This window comes from Triturus cristatus, chromosome 10, assembly GCF_964204655.1.
Source record: "Triturus cristatus chromosome 10, aTriCri1.1, whole genome shotgun sequence".
In the NCBI taxonomy this organism is placed as follows: domain Eukaryota; kingdom Metazoa; phylum Chordata; class Amphibia; order Caudata; family Salamandridae; genus Triturus; species Triturus cristatus.
Window position 1 is genome coordinate 798,207,387 of NC_140593.1, and position 23,235 is coordinate 798,230,621.

Genomic DNA, 23,235 nt, shown 5'->3' on the forward strand with positions numbered 1-23,235 from the left:
GGTGAATAAACTCAGCAAATCCACTACCATAGGGGGAAGAAAGACTACTGCAGCTTTTTTTTGGGGGGGGGGGGGGGGCGTGCACAGCCCAATGCCTGGTTGAGAAACCCAATCCTTTTAATATATACATATTTTTTATGATACCCTGGTGTCTAGCGGTCTTCCAATCCCACTGGTATGTAATTGAGGGTAAATCCCCCCAACATCACCCCAAGGATGGCACAATTACTGTACTATCTTTTTAATTGGAGGAGCACTGGTCCATGCCTGTGTGCCCGCTCCTTCCTCCCTGATGTCTAATGTGTGGATTCTTGCCGGGGGATTGCTGTCCTGCGCTGATCGGCAAGCAGGGATGCAGTAGACAGAGGTAGACTGCCCCCTTTCCAGCAGTATACCTCTTATGCTGATCAGTGCTTGAGGGGTAGTTATGCTTCCAAGCACCAATCAAAGTCAAAGACGGCGACCAAAGTCAATACTTGACAATCCAACATTATGACAAGAGTAACAGAAGGAAACACCAGAAAATTGGCCTGAGTATAGAGATGGAGTAGGAAAACTTCAGGACTACATATTGCTAGGGCAGCTGTGAACAGAGGCATAATGTAGGCCCCAGTGGCACAGGGTGCCCCCAACCATTTAGCCTCCCCCAACCCTTCAGGATGGCCCAATCCAGCCAAAGGCCAATGAATAACTGTGAGATAAAGAAGAATCAAGGGCCCAACATCACATTCTGTAAGAGGGGGCCCATCCTTTTTGGTTACGCCACTGGCTGAGAACGTGTCTAAAATCAATGGATAATAAATACACAGCACACCTAGACAAAATGCTCAATGTTCAAAAGAACCCAAGATATTTTGTTAGAATTTTACCCAACACATTAGTTAACAAAAAATACAAAACCTTGTGCCAAGTAAAGTAGGCTAAAAGTTATATATCCACATTAGAATTATGTCTATAATTCATAATTTACATGGTCTACATACCTTTTCTTTGGTAGTTTAATCTTGGCTATATAACTTAGGCAAAAGTTGATAACGTCTTGAATTAAGTCCTCACCAAGGTGGGCTTGTATGCTCTACGTAGACAAAATAAGGTGATGCATCATTTATTCGGTCAATGAACTAACTACACAGCATTACCAAGCAAAACATTTAGTATGAAGCCACATAAATAAAATCATATTGTGTTTTATATACAGGTGGTACCGAGAAATAATATCAAAGTATGCAGATATTTCTGTGGCTTGTGTAAAGTTGCCAGGGACAAGAACATCACATTATTGACTTGCATAAAATACGTTTCAATTTGGAAAACTGGACAAAGAAACTGGGCCACAAACTGCAACAGGCATGCATGCGGCAAGTAAACCACAGGAAGCAAAAAAAGCAATTATAACGCTCTCTGTGAAAAAGAGGACAGATTTTTTACTTGTGCCCTAAAGTGACTATAACTCTCGCCATGCACTGCTAATTACCCCTTATATTACATCACTCATGACATCTTCTGTCATTGATAATATCACTGTAACATTTGCAAAGAAATTATTGATGAGAAAACTGTGGATGGCGAGGAAGCGAGATATAGTTGCCTTAGGGCACAAGTTATAGCTACTTGAGATAACTGTAACTATATCTGATGAATTTCTGTGGGTTTGTTTTTAGTTTAAAAGGAACATTTCACCAAAGTATAACTTTACTTTAACCTTTGTTTTTTTACTGAATATATATATTCACTCACACATCCACTCCGAAAGGTTAAAGGTTACAGTTAGGAAATAAAATGAAAAAACCTTCGAAATTCACAAAAAAAAACCAAAGGTTACAGGGACGCTATAATTAGGCTTAGATTTCATGTGTACAAAATGATTGAAATTCAGCAGTTATAGTTATCTGAGCTAACTATAACTTACGTCCCCGCAATGCACTGCTTATGATCTTCCTTATTACATCTCTCATGACGTGGTCAGTGGTATCACTGATGACATCACTGATGACATCTCAAATGAAATAGCCTGTAACCTTTCAGAGTGGATGTGTGAGTGACTGCAAAGGTCGGTGAGTAGGTGTGTGTGTGTGGTCGTGACTCGGTGTTGTGAGTGGTTATATGTGTGTTAGTAGATGTGTGGGTTTGTGAGTGGGTGTGTGAGTGGCTGTATGGGTCTGTGAGTGGGTGTGTCAGTAGCTGTGAGGATATGCGAGTGGGTTGAGTGGCTGTATGGGTCTGTACAGTGGGTGGCAAAAGGGGGCAGGACCTCTGATGAGATCTCAGTAATCCGCTGTGTGGGACTTACTGGTGGCAACAAGAGGGGTTCTTGGCCCCTAACAACCATCAGCAACCAAGGGGACTTCATCCCCCAACCAGCAGTGCACCAGGAGGCATGTTTGCAGAGTGGTGGAGAAAGGGGGTTCTCCGATGAGCTTCCAGCAATCCTGCTTTGTGGGACATACTGGTGGTAACAGATGGGGTTTTTGGTCGCCAGCAACCTTCAGCAGCCAATAGCACTTCATACACCAACCAGTAGTGCACCAGGAGGTGCGTTTGGAGAGTGGCGGAGAAAGGAGGTGGGCCCCCATCAAGCTCGCAGCAATCCCGCAGTGCAGGACTTACTGGTGGTAACAGGAGGGGTTCTTGCCTGCCAACGACCCTCAGCATCCAAGGGGACTTCATTCCCCAATGAGGTGTGTTTGCAGAGTGGTTGAGAAAAGGGGTGGGTGCCATGAGCTGCAGCAATATTTGCGGTTCCACAGTGGACCCACAAGTGGTCATGCTGAGCGCCATGGGGGATTCACAGATTACCGTGTGTTGAGAAAAAAACATTGTAAGGCAATTTATTGGCCTTTATGGGTCCCTCTGGGACCCCTCTAACACACCCATAGGGTCAGGGTACCTTTAACCTGACACCTTTATTCACTTGCAAAGACATTTTCAGCCCTGGGGACCGTTTTTAAAATGGCGGCTGCAACTTCCCAGTCAGGTAGTGGCCAGCCAATCACGGCATTGCATTTGATGCGTGGTTCCGTGAATCCACCTCGCAGATCCGTGGAGGATCTGTGTCTCTAAATATACAACTTTGGTTTTCAATTAATATCTTCAAAACTACCAAATAAAGGGAAACCAGTATGTCCCAGGGGTGGATTCCTCGGGACATAGCATTTGAGCCGGCCCCGGGAGATGGGGTACCTGGGCCATTAATGGCTCAGAGAGAGAAAGCGATCCTCCCTCAACATTTTTTTTATATTTTGGCCCCAGGGGTGGGTTTCCTCAGGAGGGGGCCATGATGACCCACTCCCCATTTATGTACATTTCGGCCCTGAGATGGGCTACCCAGGGCCTACCAAGGCTCGGGAGGGGAGCTACGTGGCCCCCCTGCCCATTAAAACTAATGTCGGCCCCAGGGGATATAAATTATTTTATTAGTTATATGCCATTTATATATAGTTGTAAGTGAGTTGCAGTTCAAGGAACAGCATTTTTTGTTTTGCCAATCACTTAGGCACCATTTGACAAATGTTCACAAAACATTCCCAAAAAAGTTCAACTACATCAGCTCTCTCCTTAAAAGTTACAGGGTGATCGGTCAGGCAGGGGCTGAGGAAAAAAGGGGGGGGTCCCGAAATCACTTAATTCCCGAAGAATTTTCCATAGGAAAAATTAGACCAGGATATATTTTAAAAAAACAGGCAAACAGAATCATATTTGGAAGAAAGCTAAATACTTACTCAGAAAGTATGTGGTTTGTGATTTTGTGTAAATTGGTGTGGGAGTTTTTGAGAAATTAAGGTTCAAAATGTATACATATATTAACAGTTGGCAACGCAAGAGCCCCACAGAATGGCAAATTCAAATAATAAAATGTTCTAATTGGCCCAAAGGGCTTTTTCCCAGCCGGCCGTCTTGGTTGCACAGGAACAAAACGGCCCAGCTTGAGCTTGTGCTTTGATCGGCTGGCCACAACCTGAAGAAACATTTTGTGGTTTTATTTACATAATTACAAGACTCTGTTCCTGTGTCCCGGAAATAAAAAAAAGGGGGGGGGGGGTTGTTTTACAGTGTAGGACTTCCAGATCTCACAGATGTGCAATGCCACTGACAAGCCAGTGTACTCCCAAACCCACGATCAATGGAATCTTCTCGCCTACTATACTCACCTGTATGCGTTTCTAGAGGAGCATCTTGTTCAACCAATCTATTACTAGGTCTTGGATGCCACAATCAAGAGGCTCCCTGCCACAGTGGTGGAATCCCTGGGAGGGGAAATAATGTTTCTGGATATCAGAGGGGCCATTAAGGCATTGGCCCGGGGCAAGACTCCCAGCACAGATGGCCTTGTTTCTATTCAATGTACGCTGCTGGCCTCGTCGCATTCCAAGCCAAATTGTTTAACAAAGCCAGAAGTCTTGCTGTTCCTTCTACTAAAGAAAGACAAGGACATTGATGGGTATCCTCTTATGAACCCTGACCTATCCTTAATTTGGACTATAAAATAGTGAGTAAAGTCTTAGTAAACAGATTGCTTCCACAGGTCAGTGCCTGATCCACGAGGATCAATCTGGCTTTATCCCTTCCCGCAGCACAGTAGCTCTGCTCTCTACCCATCGGTTTGTATGGACTCAGGCACTCCAGCACACAGGGACTAAACTTCCTTATGTGACGGACTTGACCTTAATAACTCTACTGCACTTGCCTCAAAAGGGTAACTGGCAGGTATGCATGACTGGCAACTGAGGGGCATGACTTCCCTGGTGACTGCTATGACAATGGGCAGATGTGGAGTTTTCAGAACCTGATAGATGCATATGCCTCATCTACACAACATTTTCTCCTCTGTGCGGCAGTAGTGGCCGCTCTTTGAGAAGAGTGGGTCGAGAAGGGACTGGAACCCCTCTGAACATAATGTTTCAAGGACATCTGTATAGCGTCTGGATGGGTGCGAGCAATCACCTTTCTTTACAGAGGCCTTCTTTCCCAAGCCAAATGGGAGATTCCCCCACTCCCCATGCAATGGGCTGCCCAAATGGATTTGGAACTTACAGAAGCTCACTGGTCTAATGTCCTAAATAAAACCCTTTGCACTACTCGCAATGCCTGCTTTATGCTCACTTATTACCTACAGAGGGTGTGCCTAACCCCTATGCACATTAACAGAATGTTCCCAAGAGTTGCAAGCCTCCTGCCCCATATTTCAATTAGAGGGTCGGACTCTCATCATATGGTATGGGCGTGTCTGGCCATTACCTCATATTAGAACATGGTTGTACGCTTCATCAATGTTGCTTCTGTTGGAAACCTGCATGGGATCCAGGCAGTCTGCTTGTTCAGGCTGCTCTCTAAACCCAACCACTAAATTTGCTGACCTTGCTCTTGTTCTGGCCCACCGTCATTTGTAAATGCTTTGGAATCCTCCCTGCTTGTTCCATACAGGGTTCGAGACGCGAGTTGATCAAAGGGTCTGAATGTAGCTTGTGGCACAGCGAGGCTGGCGTAGTACGGACAACAGACAGGGCTGGGATTAAATAGTGCAGGTTTGCATGCTCATAGCTGACAATGATAAGTTGCTCTCCCCCCGCAAGCGGGGAATCCTCAGACAAGGCATGGCCCGATGGACCCCGTAGGTGGTGCCATGCCCAAAACAATCTGCCCCACTCTGACACTGTGTGCCAAGGTCAGAGACGCTATGTCATTCTCTCTTAACCCCAGACCTGTCTCTCCCTCACCCACCTTACACAATATTTGGATGTACCTTCCCAGCCCACTATGGTACCCCAGTGACTGTTTGGTTGTTGGAGTTTATTGTTTCCACACACCCTCTCTTCCCTTGGCTTTACCTGATGCATTCACTGTTCTCTCACATGCAACATGCTCACATGTCATGACACCTCATAACTGTACTCCTGGTTGAGATGTGCTGCTTTTTGGACTGGCCAATAGGCACCCATTGTTGTACATTAGCAAATTTCCAATATCAATGACAACACTACAGATGTGAGATCATATGTTGTACGCCACTATTCCTGTTGTATGAAATCATAACATGCCACAAACCTTAATAAAATGCATTACAAAAAAGGGGGAAGGGCGGGGGTACTCTTACCCACTGGCCCATGTAGGGCAATTCCATGGAAGTCACCGTGACCCTTGTGTACTTCCGCAGGAGACCCTCAGGAGCCAGCAGACCCATGGCCCCCATATGACTGAAAGGGGAAAAAAAGGAAGAAGGAGAAATCTGGGGTTGAGGTCCATGGGTGGTTCCAAGCTAACAGGAGCCTGATCACCTGTGGGGGTTGGACCTGCAAAGCCCATTCATGAAAGGGTTTGGCCGCCAGCAGGATGCTGGGCGCAGGCCAGGCTCTACAGCCAACTACGAGCTACACAGAGCAAATGGCCCTGCGCGGAGTAGTTGGGGTGGGAGGGTTGGCCGCAGATATATGGTAACAACATATCGTAATTACGTTAAAGAAACCATAGAAATTCACTTAATTCTAGGTCTGGATTTCCCCTGAATAGGCTTTTTAGGTCGAGGACTGTCCGGTCTGCCGAAGGCAGAACCGGAAGTCGGAGATTTAATGTTTCTAAGAGTGGCTCCTTAGCCTGCCTCTCTTTTTGCCTCTCCTCCATTGGCTGGCTTCCTAAAGGAGGCCAGCCATTGGAGGAGAGAGCCGTCCCTCCAAATAGGCTCCGTCTTTTTCAGATTCGGGGGCGTGTTCCTTGCTATTTCCACTTTTTAGCCACGCCCTTTCAGAACAGCAGGAACACGCCCCCGAATCCGAAAAAGTTTCGAAGCTTCCATCCGCCATTTTTTTTGCTATAGTCTGGCCGTGAGGATCCATCCGTCCGGCGCCTTGTTGTTGTGCTGGTGGCGGCGCTGCCGGGGCAGGCTCCAGTTTGACGAGCAGGGATCCGCACCGTGCTTTGGACTTGTGCCACCGGATCGGGTTTGTGTAAATCCGGGAGGGAGCTCCTGAGTTCCGAGTTTGCTTTCCGCGGTCACAAGATTACACAGTTGGCGGAGGGAAGCGCTGTTCTTTCCGTGCGGCGCAGGGCCCGTGTGCTCGTCGCCGGAGCAGGATGCGGTGTACCTGGCGCAGCCCTTTGGCCCTCCACCTCTCCCGGTTACTCATTAATGGGGCTGTGTGATGTAACTTCAGGCAGCGCGCGGATCCCGGCCCGTCAGCATTCCACGTCCTTCCGATCCCGGTGCAGCCTGCACGCCGCCGACGTTCTGAAGCGGCCAGGCACTCCTGAGCTGGAATCGGACAGCCTCATATTAGAGGAGCGCTACGGGTACCTTCCGGCGTGAAGCTGACTCCCATCTTAAAGGAGGCATTCCTTTACGGGACTGTGACACTTTAATCGGAAAAGCTCCATGCTGCTAAACTCCCCCTTTTGCAAGAACGGAGCACTTCCCTGAGAAGTCCAGGTAACAGATACACTCTTGCTGGAACAGCTGCATAAATCATGTGCTCTGTCCCGGAAGCAGCATTCGCAATCCTGCAGGAACAACGTTCATTAAGGATTTAGTTAATATCAAAGGGCGAGCATCATCTTCCTGCGGAAGGGCAGGACTAGACACACTTGTCTGCAGGAGGAAAAGCCGCCCCCTGCATGTACCGAACTCCCTTTGCAGGTTAAATAACAAGATGGCGCTATCCTGTACGCTGCAAGGACCCCGTTCACTCCTTCAGCAGCAGAAGACAGCCAGACCGTGCTTTGCAGGAGCAGCACGTGCTGTTTGCGTAGGTCACATCACATCCCTTCAGTCTGTGTAGTAGTCATATGTCCTCAGGCACAGAAAGGCTCTTTTAGGAATAGACGCCGCCCTGATGTAGCCAGTGCTTTAAATGGGCAGCTACTGTCCGGTACTGAATACCTGCGCTTCTTAGCACTGCTGCAGTACATTTAATGAGAGAATATTGACAACCCTCGTTTACTATAAGAAATCACCCGTTTAGGTAAAGCACAGTATCTTACAGGAAGAACCTTCTGGCAGGCATCTGACGCTCTTGCAGGACGCACTACACCTCATTTGAAGAGTTTATATAAACGTATAAAACATAAATGAGGTGATGCGTCTGTAATGCCTGTGAAAATAAATGTGGCCCAATAAAATATGTTTTTTGTAAAACTGCATCTCCTGAGTCTTGGAATGAGGGGGCATGATAATTCTCTAGAACTGAAAGCTGCTGCTTCAAATGGACCTTTGTAGTGTGATTGTTCTTTGAGTTAGCTTAAATAACTATCTTTATAACTAGAGCACATGAAAGGGCAGCATGGTAAAACCATATTTGTGTAATGGTGGCAAGCTTGGCCAACTAGGCCTATGACAGACAATTTACTTGGTGCACCCTGTAAAACCTTTAATTAATTTATAATTTTTACCTTTAAACAGACCCAGCAGATGCGCATGAATTAAACACTCAGACACATCCCCATGAAATCCGTAGAACTACTGTGCGATGCTGAAACCCTGTAATCCCAATAAAAACAGTTTGACAAAAAAATTCCTTAAAACTTATGAAAAGCGAAACTTGAGAGATACATTTTGGAGATTTCGTGCAGTCTGTTGGGGCCGGCAGGGGCTTCGAGTGGTGGGGGTCGCTATGGCTGTCTGTGCTCTTCATTGAAATGCCCATAGAGAGTTTTGCCAAAAGGTTGGCGGCACCGAATGCCCCTCATTTCAGCATGAAAACAGAGGCTAATGTGTCCTGTGGAGACATCTCGAATCTCAGTATATAGTACACCACTGAAGTCACAAATGATTCCTGCTGTACATGTCGATTCGCTCATATTGGAAAATACACTTCCATCACAAAGCCATATGAAGCGCAAGCTGTGCAATATAGATTTTTTCTGCCAACAGCATGACATGACATGAGATGTCAGCTTCTAGTTGTTTAAATTGGGACTGCAGCCTTACAAAAAAGATGAACTGCTTAAAGGCCTATGCATTTTACAGTAGCTTTTGTATTGTGATGATACCGGCGACGTAGTCAGGAAGCTTCCTGCAGGCCCAATAATTGGCATTTGTTGTGCATGGTTTTAAGAATGTGGATTTTTTGTGTGGATAATGGTGGAAGAGCTTAAATATTGTGCTCAAGGCTTGGAGGCTGCCCCGTTCATGTTGTAGCATACCTGTAACAGATACTTCCTATCTTTGGGCGGTTGTGTGAGAAGTTATCTTGAAGCTTCTTTGGGTTGGTTTGATGTGGGTTTATTATCTGAACTAAGTGGAAAGCACCACTCTGCTTACATCTCACTACCTCACAACATCCCTCTCCCTCACTACATCACTGTTTCACTACCTCACTCTCTCTCACTACATAACTCTCTACCTCACTACTCCACTCTATCTCACTACCTCACTATCTCACAACTTCTCTCTCTCAAAACATCACTACCTCACTCTCTAGCTCACAACCTCACAACTTCACTCTCTCTCACTCACTACCTCAATCACTCTCTATCTCACTACCTCACTCTTTCTATCTCACTAACTCACTTTCACTCTCTCTTTCACTACCTCTCTCTCTATCTCACTACATCACAACATCACTCTATGCTTATATATCACTACCTCACAACATCCCTCTCCCTCACTACCTCACTCTTTCACTACCTCACTCTCTCTATCTCACTACCTCACTCTCTATCTCACTACCTCACTCTCTCTCACTACCTCACTCTCTATTTCAATACCTCACTCTCTCTTTCAATACCTCACTCTCTCTCTCTATCTCACTACCTCACTCTCTCTCTGCTAATGCAATAGGTATCACATATGCAAAACAAAAGCTAATGCCAATAGAAATGACAATGCCATTTATTTAGGGATACAAAAATGATAAAAAAAATAATGAGCAATACCAATAGCTCTACCTATAATATTGCCGAGACCATTGCATTGTAAATGCTTGTTTGTTTTCTTAATAGCTTTCGAATAGTTCAACAAATCTACATTAAACTTCCCAAAGTAAATGGTCATCCAACTTGGTTTCAGCACGGCAAGTTTCATTCAGATCCGTCGGGTAATTAAAGGGGGGGGGGGGAGGAGCAGGGTGTCAAAATGCAATTTTTCCCTTTCTAATTCCCGTAGGTTTCTTTATTCTCTGTAACAGAAAAAAACTAGTGAATAGAATGACCATGAAGGGCGAGTGTTACAGTTAGAGCGTAGCATGTAGTAATGCTGGAGTAGCCGGCTCGTGGCCTGTCTGGCTGGTGACACCTCTGCTCTACATCGCCCATTATGACATTTGTTTAGAATGTTGAGGGGTGGTGTGACAGTTGGCGGTGCCCGTGAGCTGGAGGTGTTGGCAAGTGATTGCCCGAAAGAAGTTTGGATCTGTCTTCAATAAAGAACTTTTCTTCACATTGAAGTGTGTTGGAGCCTCTATCTCCTTGCAACAGGGAGGTTTATTTTTTACTCAAAGGGACATACTTTTGCTAGGCCTTGTGTAAATCTGTTCAGGAATAGGATTTGATTGGTCAAGGGAGCTTTTTCTCCAGTCATGCATTTCAGGTAGGTGAATTCAAAGCTCTAAGACTGACTGGATGCAACAAGGAAAAATCTATTGCAGCTGCCATAACAGGGCCCAGAGATATGGGTGCCAGCACTGCTCCCAGAGTTTGTGAACCCTGTCTTGGGATCCACCAACTGCAACAAATTCCTGGACAACTGTCGGACCTCCTCATGGGTCTGCTAACCTGGCACTGGGTCCTCGCCTCCTTCAGGAGGTCCAACAAGGGCCTACAAACCCTGGTAGGTTTATGGACACAAAATGGTGTCCATGATAGCCCCCAAAAAAACAAGAAAATAGGAGGCTAGGTCCAAAGGCTGTGGGATGTTTACAACAATAAATAAAAACACAAATAATCACAACATAATTAAATAACAAGATGAATAACAAGACATACTCCAACCACTAAATTACACTACCTACATATAGTTGTCTGTTTCATAGTGTTAAGAATGTTATGATTTGTAATCGTATCTATTAGATCATTTGCGACATTTGCAATTGCTTCAGGCATATTTAAGGTGAGATCATGCGTGCTGCATATGCTGTGCGAGTAAGGGCTCACATATGGCTATTGTGAAAGTTTCAGACGGTGGAGTTAACATACATTGTGAATTTTTGTTGTGATTTCAATTGCTATTTTAATTCAGAACAGAGAGAAAACAGAGAGAGAGACAGAGAGAGAGAAAGAAAGAGAGACAGACAGAGAAAGAGAGAGAGTGGAAGAGAGAGAGAGGGAGAGAGAGAGAAAAAGAAAGAGAGAGTTTTTTTTATGCCTTGGAATATTTTTTTATATGTATTTGATTAAACAAATGTACCCAACCAAAACCAGGACAAGGGGCGTTAAATTAACACCAGCAAGGTAAAATCACAATGAAGAGATATCTTAAGAGATTTCTTTCCCTGTGTGAAGTAATTATTACATGCATCCGTGAGACAGTAATTGGTGTTTTTCTCATAGAAAGTTTGCTGTACTGTGGAAATAAACTCGAATTCGACCCTTGCACAATAGTGATAAATGCGTGAATCCGTGTTTATTAAGTCAGTTGCTCCATATAACATAGGTCTTTGGACCACATGTATTTTCACTGCCATGGCATTAATGAGAGAGAGAGTGAGCCTGTGTGTAATATAGATATTTTATTTATATATGACTCATAATAATTAGGGTACTCACATCACTGAGAAGGTTTGATAAAACTAGGCATTACTGAAAACTGAATTGGACAACACTGGTATACTTTTTCCTGATTTTCCTATTTTTATGTCATTAAAATGATGCCCTGGTAAATTTGTAAGGCATTGCGGTAGCATAACTAATCTCTAACAAGACTTAAGAGTGGATAGGGTATTGTTGAAAGGGAATATTCACCAACATTGAACTTGGATTGATTTTCATTTTCTTGGAAATATCTAGGGACTCCTGTATCATACGCAATCATGGTATCGGGTATTCTCTGTGGCCTGGCATTGCCTTTCCAGATTGAGGGGGCGGGTGCTTGTCCAGTTCCAGATGGATCCCTGCTCCCGTTATTTACACTACTTTCAAGTCCAGTGAACCTGTTAGGTGATCAAGGACAAAGCAACGGAATGAGGAATTGAAATGGAAAGGGGAAATATGGAGAGTATTTCCTTTAAACATGGCGCCTGCCTGTTGAGCTGAGTTGTAGATCCATTAGTGGGCACAGCAGCCAGCCAAACAGACCAGTGGAAATCATGGCAAACGTTCTATCCCCCATAAACCCCTAAAGGGGATACAACCACAAACTGGTTTCAGGTCCACCTTCAATCCCCAAGTGAAGAGCGGGGAGGGAAACACCGCTTTATTACTTCCACCCTTAAAGGAGGCAGAATCTTCACAGCTACAATTTTAGAGGGGGCAAAAAGACAAACTTCACATTTTTTGAGATCACAGAATGTTGACATACACATATACACATACATATAACACTAAATTAAAATAAACTCTGGCTTGTATAAAAAGCATGTGCAAGAAAAGATCAGATTAGTCAGTGCCTTCATTCACACTTACTTGCTTACACAAGAATTTGTGTTCTTTGTATGCGACAAGGCCATTCTCAGCAAAGACGTAATCAAATTTCTCAACCACTAAAATATGGACAAGAAACAATTAATTACCGCACAAAATTTATGCCTTTTTAATTTCAAATACTATTTACCACGGAGAAAATACAAAGACGATGCAATGTTCAAGAGATCTCACAATGATAACTGTGGGATCTAATCTGAAGGGCACGTTTAAAAGTCAACTTCAAAAACTAGAGCTAACCAATAAGACTATAAAAATCAATAAGTATGATTAATATTTGTTTAGAAACAAACACTGGATAACTATTATTTAACGTGTGTTAGATTCGAGGGTCTCTAGTTGGCACAGGTATGCACTTGTGACAAATAGGGACCCTCGCCTCTAGTCAGGGTAAAGGGGTACACTCCTAAAATAACCCCTGCTCACCCCCTTGGTAGCTTGGCACGAGCAGACAGGCTTATCTCAGAGGCAGTGTGTAAAACATTTGTGAACACATACAGTAATCAAGTGACAACACTACAGATGGACGCCACACAAATTTTATATCAAAAATAAGTATTATTTATATAGATTTACCACAAGACCATAAACGACAAAAATCCACAATACTGTTACTTAAAAATTGTAGTTTTATCTTAGTTCTCTTTAGTTCTTAAATGCGACACTTTTAGTTCAATGTACCTTTAGATGCGACACGCAGGGCAACGAAAGTTTGGTGCAAAGAAATAAAGACGTGAAGATCTTCCTGATGCAGCTCGCTTCTCCATTGTTGCGAGAGACCTCGGCTCGATGCGTCAGCTGCAGCGGCGAAACCCTTGTCCAGTGATGAGACGACAGCGGCTTTGGTGGCGACACTCTTCTCCAGCGATGCGAGACGCTTCCGCTCGATGTGACAGTTACAGCGGCGACACCCTTGTTCAGTGATGCGACGGCAGCAGCTCCGACGGCGGCACGCTTCTCCATGGATGCGAGGCGCTTTTCTTGATGGGGTGCAACGCGACAGCTACAGCGGCGTCATCCATGATGCGACGGCAGCGGCTGCGACGGTGACACGCTTCTTCCTCGATGCGAGACTCTTCTCTTGATGCGGTGTAATGCGTCAGCTACGATGGCTACGACGGCGACACGCTTCTTCGGTGTTGCACAGCGCTTCTCGTGATGCGGTGCAATGCGACAGCTACAACGGCGACACCCTTATTCAGTGATGCAACGGCAGCGGCTGCGACGGTGACACGCTTCTTCTCCGTGAGTCGCGCTTCCAGCTCCTCGCGACACGCAGTCCCTTAGAAGGCCCAAAACAGCAGCAGGCACTTCCAAAGAACTCTGGGGAGCTGGTGGTTGAAGTCTGTTGTCCCTGAGACTTCAGCAGGAGGCAAGCTCTTTTCCAAGCCCTTGGAGATCCTTCACAAGTTGAGCAAAAGTACACACAAAGTTCCTTTCTCCTCTCTTTGGCAGTAGGCAACTCCTGCAGGCCAATCCCCCAGTTTCAGGGATAGTCTCTCCTCAGTTTCTTCCTGGTTCCTCTCCTCAGCAGAGGTTTCTTCTGGTTTCCCAAAGTGATCTAAATTCTTGGGATCAGGGTCCCAATACTTATACCCCAAAATCCTTTGTCCTCTGAGGGCAGAGGGGCCTTTGCCTAGTCTAAACCGGTTCTGGTCAGTCGTGGAGCACTTTGTTTACCTGACTCCTTCTTTCCTTTCAGAGTGCAGGGCAGAGACATCAGACGCACCACAGGAGTTGGAGCCAGCATTGTGGAGGGAAGGCAAAGCCCTATTCAGGTCCCAGGTGCAACTCCTCCCTCCCATCTAGATGCAGATCTCTCTATTCACCACTGGGCTGCCTCACCCTGTCTCCTGGAATTCCCCAGCCCTGTTACTCAAACTCCAGACAAGGAATACACAGCCTAGCAGAGGCAGGTTTGAATGGTTAGACAAGAAAATACCTACTTTCTAAAAGTGGTATTTTCAAACACAGAATGTTAAAAACAACTTCACTAAAAGATATATTTTATCATTCTGAGTTTAGGCATACTAAATTCGAATTTCTACCATGTTCCCTGAGTCAGTTAGGATTATAAGATTTAATAATCAAACTGCCCATTCTTGCCTATGGAGAACAGGTAACCTTGCAATAGTGAAAAACGAAAATGGCTGTAATTTATTATTAGAACATGCCACACACACCAGGGCATGTCCTACCTTATCCTTATAATGCACCCTGCCCTTGGGCCTACCATAGGGGTGTCTAATATGAAGAAAAGGGAGGGTTTAGGGACTGGCAAGTGGGTGCACTTGCCCAGTCAGCATGACAGTACCAGACTGCACGCAGGCTCTGCAATGGCAGACTTTAGACACACTTTTACATGCTGCTTCTGTGTGTGGCACAACCAGTGCAGCAAGCACACCAGCATTATTTGGATTACAAACCCTGGGCACTCCTGGTGCACTGTACTAGGGTCTGACAGGTAAACCAAACCAACCAATCATGGAATCACAAATTCCTACATCAATTTACAATAGGGAGAGCATATGCACATTAGCACTGATCAGCAGTGGTAAAGTGCCCAGTGTCATAAAACCAACAAAAACAGGTCAGACAAATTACAGGAGGAAGGCAAAATGTTCAGGGATGACCCTGCAAAAAGGGCCAAGTCCAACAACGTGCATTTATATAAGTGATGTAATAGGTTACTACACAACATAAAGATACTCAGTTAATCAAGCTTTAAGAGAAAGTCCTCCTCTTACAGGAGTTTTGGCCTCAGGTAACGCCTACATGAACCAGGTGCATACATGAGGACACATATGAGAGTTGTTTTCCTTCCATGGAATCCATCTCCAAGAACGCAGGAGCAGATACTCACTTTATAAGGCATGCTGCAACTTCCCTGCTGTTCCCTTGGGTACCCTCAGCATCTTGTGGTGCCACAGTGTCCCTGAGAAGGGACTATGTCAGTAAGGGATGTGAATGTTTAAGATACCAAGTGCGAATATGCCATCAGTTTTTTTCAGTTGGCAAAATGTAAACAAATTAAAGTCGAGAATCATCACATGAACGTATATGGAAAAGTTTCCATTTTGAAAATACCGAAAACCCTCTGCAGAATACATTTTTCTTTTAAACGTCTCCTGATATCATGGATATCCATAATTGTCAATTTAAAGTTTGGCCAGTTTGTAAACCATGGCAATGGCATTGTGTCCATATAGCATATATCAGTAGTTCTTAAACCTTTGACTTCTGTAGACCCCAACTTAATCCTTACTGCAACCAAGAAACCTTCACTGAAGCAATATTGAGATCCGGTGATCCCAACTGAGACATTACTGGAAGCTAAGGAACCCAGCCTAAGCATTTTTGATTATTTTAACCTCAAAACAATGCACTAAAAATACAGAACCTACCACACATCAAACAATTACTCAAATGATGAAATATTCACAAACAAATATATATAGAAAAAAATAATATTAATGGGAAGAATTGAGAATTTCTAAATTTAAGGCCTCTCATCACCCATACTATATACTCTTTGATGCACTTGCACTGCGCTCCCACAAATCAATCTGAGAACACTAACTTTAATTTCTAGCTTCCAATTTCAGATTCCTTCACATTTACAATAAGTTTTACATTTTTCATGTTTACATTTTGACTGTTTATTTACATACTCTTTATTAATCAGTTAATGCTATTTAATTTTCTACGCAGTCTTGCACACCATGAGTAAGCTTCATTAACCCTCATGAGTCACCGGACCACAGGTTAAGAACCACTGTCATATAAAATCAATTAAAAAAACCTAGGAACTTCATATGGACAACCCAGAGATCCATTCCTACATGAAGAATCGGTCTGCGCCCAGGCTAAACTAAAATTGGCCCATGTGTAACCCATCATTGGTGCATGGCTCGATCTGAACATAAGTCTGAAAATCACCAAAATATTCATCATATGCAATGATCCCACTCAACCAAAAAAAAAAGAATAAAAAACCGAGGAACACAAACCAGAAGATATATATAATGTATCTCTAACACTACCCAACCACAATGTACAATTAACGGACCACCCCTCCCTTTTCTAATAATCAGATATAATAATATGAAACAGACCTGCTATTCCTTTGTGCTAGGACACATTAATTCCTTTGGAGGAGGTTACCCACAGTTGTACAGCAAAAAGCGCCTTTACCAATGACCGAAATATTAAAATCTGAATTAATTATCTCCACAATCCATGACTAGTAGAAAAGAGAACATCCTTTAGCATAGTGTGGTTCCAAAAAGCACCAGCAGCAGCTAGATCTTGTGAGCATATAGTACTTGTAGAGAATTTGTTCTTCCAGCATGGAACGTCGAATTGTAAATAAACTTGCAGACGAGATCAGCTCTATGATGTGTGTGGTACCTTTCCTGTTGCAAGATACCAACGGCAGTCAAGAAAAGCACTTTCATTGCCAACGATTTTACCAATCAATGCAAAGGCATAGACAGGAACATGCAAACCTAGAACCAAACTTAGAAATGGACTGAGAACTTGCCCAGGATACCAAAGATGCTGATGCCAACAAGTGGTTTAGAGCCAGGCAGCTGCACCGCGGACACAACCCGTTTCCACTTTTTACTTTCAGTTTCTTTGGCTGGGTGACCATCTAAAGACGCAAGCCAGAGCTAAAAAAGTGGAAAAGTGATGGTCGACTGTAGTGTATGCTATTAACCAAGTCCGGCATTCCTCCATTCATGTGGTAACTTTATCATTTTCTTATACTGCCTACAAAATCAGTTAGGAATTGTTTTTGCACTTAATTACTTATCTATAATAACCACAATTTAATTCAACATAACATTCTATAGAAACACAGTGCAGACTAACACATTTGTTTTCAGTGCTTTCCTTATCTCCCGCTGGTTCGCTTTCATTCGTATATTGTAGTTTAGTGCACTTCAGACCCCCGAGGTGCTTGGACAGAAATTGCCCTGCCCCAAATTCAGTCTTTTTCAAAATCTCACATTAAACAGTTAGTTGTGATGGATGCAGAGTAAGATTCTGATTGAAACCTAGAGTCTCAACTTTCTCCTCATGAAGGTCAGGTCAGTCTAATGAAAAATCTTATGTACTAGACCCAATTCCTTAAAGTCAGGGCCACTGGGATTATGCGGCATAAGACAGCACATTTTGTGAAAGTACTCCCTCTTTATATTGTCATTTTTACAAGTTAACACTATTTGGGCAAACGTTTTATCTAATTAGACCCAGTTTCACACCCAAGCACAGGAATAAGCATTGGAAAGATGGCCAGTCAGCCTTTGCTGTGGATAGGAGTGGATGTTGAGTCTGTACAATCCGACGGTGTTGGCCGGGGGTAATGTACGTGTTGAAGAGGGTGAGGTTGAGGGATGATCCTTGTGAGAGGACGCAGATGATCTCCTTGGGGTTTGTGTTCAATGGTGGGAGACGGATTCTCTGGGTTCTTTCAGTGAGGAATGAGGTGATCCATTTGAGGGCGACTCCCTGGATTCCGATTTCGTAGAGTCTGTTGATCAAGATTTGGTGGAAGACGGTGTTGAAGGTGACTGACAGGTCCAGGATGATGAGGGCTGCTGTTTTGCTGCGTTCTAGGAGGTTCCTGATGTCATCTGTGGCTGCAATCAGGGCTGACTTGGTGCTGTGGTTGGCTCGGATTCCAGCTTGAGAGGGGTCCAGGAGATTGTGGTGTTCCAAGTGTTTGGTGCGTTGCCGGTTGATTGCCTTTTCGAGAACCTTTACTTTAAAGGGGAGCAGGGAGATGGGCTAGTAGTTCTTCAGATCTGCTGGGCCAGCAGATGGTTTCTTTAGGAGGTGCCTCACTTCAGCATGTTTCCAGTCCCGAGGGAAGTTTGTTTTGGTGATGGAGGCGTTTAGAAATTTCTTGAGCTCGTCGCCAATCGTCTTGCTACCAAGGTTGAAGATGTGGTGGGGATATGGGTCAGTGGGTGCTCCAGAGTGTACGGAGTTCATGATGGATACTGTGGCTTGCGTTGTTAGAGAATCACAACGGGTGAGCAGGTGATTGGGGTTTGTGTTTGTGGGTGTGAATGTGAGTAGGCGGATTCTGTCAGCGGTGAGGATGTTGAGGTTTGAAGTTCTCGTAAGGGGCTGAGATCTTGTTGTGGAAGACGTCCGCCAGGGTATAACGCAGGGGATGAGGTCGTTCCCGGTAGCTGTGGGGTTGGAAAACTCCTTCACAATGGTGAAGAGCTCCTTGCTGTGGTTTTTGCTATAGCGCTCTTCTTTGTTTCTCTCAGGCGACAGTGGTACTGGTTGATAGCTGTTTTGAGAGTGGTATGGTGCTTTATCTTTTCACTAGTACCCCACTTCCTTTCTAGTTGCCGGCAGTTGCGTTTGCTCTGCAGTGAACCAGCTGGCTCTTCTGGCTGGTACTTTGGGTTTGGCTGGCTTTGCGGGGGCAATTGTGTCGCCCCATTCCGTGATCCACTGGGAGACATTCTTCACAACCTGTTCTGGGTTGGGTGATGTGTCTGGGAGAGGAAGTTTAGAGCGTTGTTCCACTGGTCCTCTGACACCTTTTTCCAGTTTCTGCGTGTGGAGCTGGGGGGCATGGCGCCAGTGTTGGTAGATCATGAGATGGTGAAGTAGAGGCTGTAGTGGTCGGTCCAGGTGAGCTGTGAGATGTGGTTGTACTTGACTCTGTTGCTAGACGTAAAATTCGGTTTGAGCGTGTGTCCTGAGATGTGGGTGGGCCTGTAATAAGTTGTTGGAGGCTAATGTTGCTCATGCTTTCCAGGAGGTCAGTTGTGTTGGTGTCGTTTAGGTCAACTGGGAAGTTAAGGTCTCCTAGGAAGATGTAGTGCTTGTAGTCTATGGCGATCAGGGCGATGAGGTCAGGGATGGTGTTGCTCAAGCTGGGGCGCGTTCCCAGTGGTCTATATGCAGGGGTGCCTCTGATGGTGCTTTTTCAATCTGTGTGCAGTTGGAAATTGAAATGCTACATTATTGGGGTTACATTGTCTGAGGCGGTTGTGCAGCAGATGTTGTCCTTGTAGATGATGGCAATTCCACCTCTGTGTTTATTGATTCAGTCCTGGTTTGTTATCTTGTAGCCTTTGGGTGTCACAATGGCATTGTCTGGCACAGAGTCGGGTTTCAGCCACTTCTCCGTGAGGAAGATGACGTTTGGGGTGAGGGAAGAGATTGTGCCCCAGATCTGCGTGGCATGTTTGCTTAGCGATCGTGCATTGAGTAGAATGCACGGGAGTTGTGCCATGGTGGTTTCGTTCGGCGTGGTGGGCACAGTCATGTTTGCAGTGTTTCCAGAGTTGTACATTGCTTCGGTGCTGAAGATGAAGAAGCAGTGCTGGCAGTACGGTCCTCTGGTGTTGGGTGGAGATGTGCGGCAGCAGTTGTTGTTGTCGATGCTCCCAGGGTCCAAGGCTCAGAGGTCTTTGGCGGTGTAGCTGTGTGAGACTAACGAACCAGGGTTCCTGGTGCTGGGTGCAGTCCAGCCACGGATGGGCACAGAAGGGGTTGCCTTTGGCGTGCCAGCGGCACATCCACTGCACGACCACACTGCCTCCTCCATTAAGTAGGTCCTAGGAGGAGGGAGGGGTGCTGGGAGGCGGTGGGCAGGGCTAGGCGGGAAAACAGGCGGCAGGGGGAATTAGGAAAAATACAAGCAGAAGTGAAAATCAAGGGAAAAGCAGGAGAAAGAGCTCAGAAAATCGGGGGAAAGGAAGGAGAAAGCAGTAAAACCCAAGGGAAAAGCAGGAGAAAGCACTCAGAAAAATGGGGGGAAAGGAAGGAGAAAGCAGTAAAAAACGAGGGAAAATCATCAAGTGGAACAGTGGTTTACAGAATGTAACATAGATGCAATCATAGACATGGTTAGAATTGCAGTAGTTGATGATACTGGCCAGCGTACGGTATTCAAGCATACCAAGGGACACTGGGAAAATCAAGCAACGGTGTTCTTTCACTTGGACAGAAGAAAGGGACTCCTTACAGTGAGAATAAGAGCGTCCATGTAAAGAGAACTGGAATAACTGTGAAAAGAAGAAAGCATTTGCAATGCAATAGGTCTCGCATTTGTGAGTGTTAGAGCTACTGACGTAAATGACAATGATTTTTACCTAATCTTTCTTTCTTTGCAGTGGAGTGGATGTATGTGGTGTGGAGTTGATTTATGTGGGTTGGATTAGAATTGTTAGTTGTGGAATTGTGAGTGGTGGAATTGGGTAGTGTGGAGTGGATTTCTGTAGTGAAATGTGACAGGGCGTGTAGTGGAATTATGTGAATGGCAATTATGTAGTATTGAGTGTAGTGGAATCATGTGGAGTTGGATTGCGTGTCATGGAGTGGAATTATTTGGAATGGTATTTTGTGTTGTGGAATGGTATGTAGTGGAGTTTACTTATGTGGTGTGCTGCTGAATTTTGAGGCATAATGTGGAATTTTGTGGTGTGGATTAGATGTATGTGGTGTGTTGTGTAATTGTGATGTTGAGGCTAATTATGGGGTTTGTTGTTGAATTATGTGGTGCAGTATGCAAATGTGTAGAGTTGAATTGTGTGACATGGAAGTCCGTGGTTTTGAGTGGAAAATATTTTGAGTGGCATTATGTGGAGTGTTGCTACGTGGCATAGACTGGATTTATGTGGAGTGTATTTACTTTGTATGGAGTAGAGTATAATTATGTGGATTTAAATTATGTGATGCTGAGAGGTATCATGTGAAGTGTAATTGTGTTGTGTGGTGAATTTTGTGGGGCTGATTTGTGGAATTATTTGTCATGGTGTGATGTATAATTGTGCGGAATGGAATTTATGTGGCATGTTGCAAAGTTGTATTTTGTGTAATTATGTGTTTTGGAGTAGAGTGTAAATATGTGGCATACAGTGTCATTATGTAGGTTGAAGTGGAATTATGTGTAGTTGAATTCTATTGTGTGGAGTGGAATTAGGTGGTTTGGAGTGGTATGAAGTTGCATAGGGTGCTATTATGTAATGTGGGATTATGTGGTATGGTTAAATATTTGTTTTTTATTTTTTAGGAATGTAATTATGTGGCATGGAATGTTGTGGAGTGAAGTTATGTATAGTTGAATTGTGTGGCATGGAATTATGAGATGTTCAAATGTGCTGTGTGTGGTAGAATTATGTGGTGTGGATTTAGACAAGCCGTGACCACAATGGCTTTTATGAGATGGGGTATAAAGTTGACGATAGTCTGTTTATTTCTGTGCAATGAATCCAGGCTGTTTCTTTTGCTTCTGCTACATTACTTTTTAACAATCTGTTAAGCTGTATTGTATTATTGTAGTGTGTGATCTTGTACATGCAGGGAGGAAAGAGTGTCTGGCATATACGCAAAATATTATCGTATTTCCTAGCAATAACTTTCACGCTTCTAAGAAGTAATTCCAAACCTAGGAGGAGTTACCTATTTGTTTTACAAAGCCAATTAGTAAAAAATAAAAGTTGTTTTCTAAAGAGGCTTAGTGAGCAACAATAAAAACATCTGCTCATAAGGAGCGGGTGAGATCTCTGCAGGGGTTTGTTGACAAATGTCAACAGTTGCCGGTAATTTCTCATTTCCATGGGAAACGCAGATATTCATAGCAGACAGGCAAATGTAGAGCTGAGGGGTCCCCAGTGCTCCATTCACTCCCAGGTCTACAACCTCACATGCAGGGCTTTAAGTGGGATGAAAAAACTGGGGGGGTATCTCAAAGGGACGTGGCTAGTTTAATTAAGGGCGTGGCTTATAAACATGTAAGCTAAAAATCTGTCCTTAGCATAGTGTGCCACCCGACTTGTATTTTGCTGTTTCTGTCGTTCCATCCAGATATATGATACAACAAGTAACATCATACCTACAACAAGTCTGAACTATTGGCTTTGTCAGTGGCTGTTAGTTGCATAAGATAAATAAGCAGCAACTATCGCTTGTATATAATATTGAAAGAGCTTCCATTTAAATCCCTGGTGACACCACAACAATGTCAGAGAGAAAGTGACTCTCTTTAATGGATTCCCCTTCCCCTACAACGCTCACCTGGCATGACGTCATGTCGTAACTCCTCCACTAGTGAGAAGTGAGCACGTGCACATCGATGTGCCTGCTGTCACTGCAGTCTGGAAAAAAATGGACCGCTTGTGCCAGGGCACAAAACAGAGCCCGATAGAGACCCTTTTCGAGGCCCCCTTTAAAAAACGGTCTGTGCTCAGAACCGGTTAGACCCACCCCACTTAAAGCCCTGCTAACACGAGTGCAGAGGGCGAGGCAGGCTCCCTTTGATCCATGGGATCTAATGATGGCTGCTCGGTCTGCTAGCAGATGTGGATTTCATATGACAACAGCCCAGAGACCGAGCTGCTTAGTTATTGCTTCCAGCTGTCACATGCCCCATTATCTGTGCATTTGCATATGTTAATGGTTTAGGACGGGGAGAGAGGGTGCTTAATTTGATGTTTAGCAGGCCCTCGATAGTTATGAAAGAAGGTGGAAGGTGCACTTGTTGTCAAGTGAGTTGATTCAACCAGATCTTATTCCAAAAAATATTCCTTTATTGGGTTCAATCTTTAAAACTGGCAGACAGCCAACGCGTTTCGTCCCCTAGGGGACTTCGTCTGGGCTCCAAAGTAACAATCAAGGAGTTCAAGATAATAATGTAAT

The 23,235-nt window shown here is 44.5% G+C and overlaps 1 protein-coding gene across 1 annotated transcript in view; it reads right to left on the reverse strand.

Annotated features, from left to right (window-relative positions):
- Positions 1-23,235, reverse strand: part of PMM2 (phosphomannomutase 2) — a 155,900-nt gene that overhangs the window by 57,342 nt on the left and 75,323 nt on the right. The window contains exons 3-4 of the mRNA XM_085628332.1: positions 12,544-12,620; positions 984-1,075 (exon numbers count right to left, since the gene is read on the reverse strand). Coding sequence (XP_085484458.1) covers positions 984-1,075; positions 12,544-12,620 — 169 coding nt within the window. The remainder of the gene's footprint in view (positions 1-983; positions 1,076-12,543; positions 12,621-23,235) is intronic.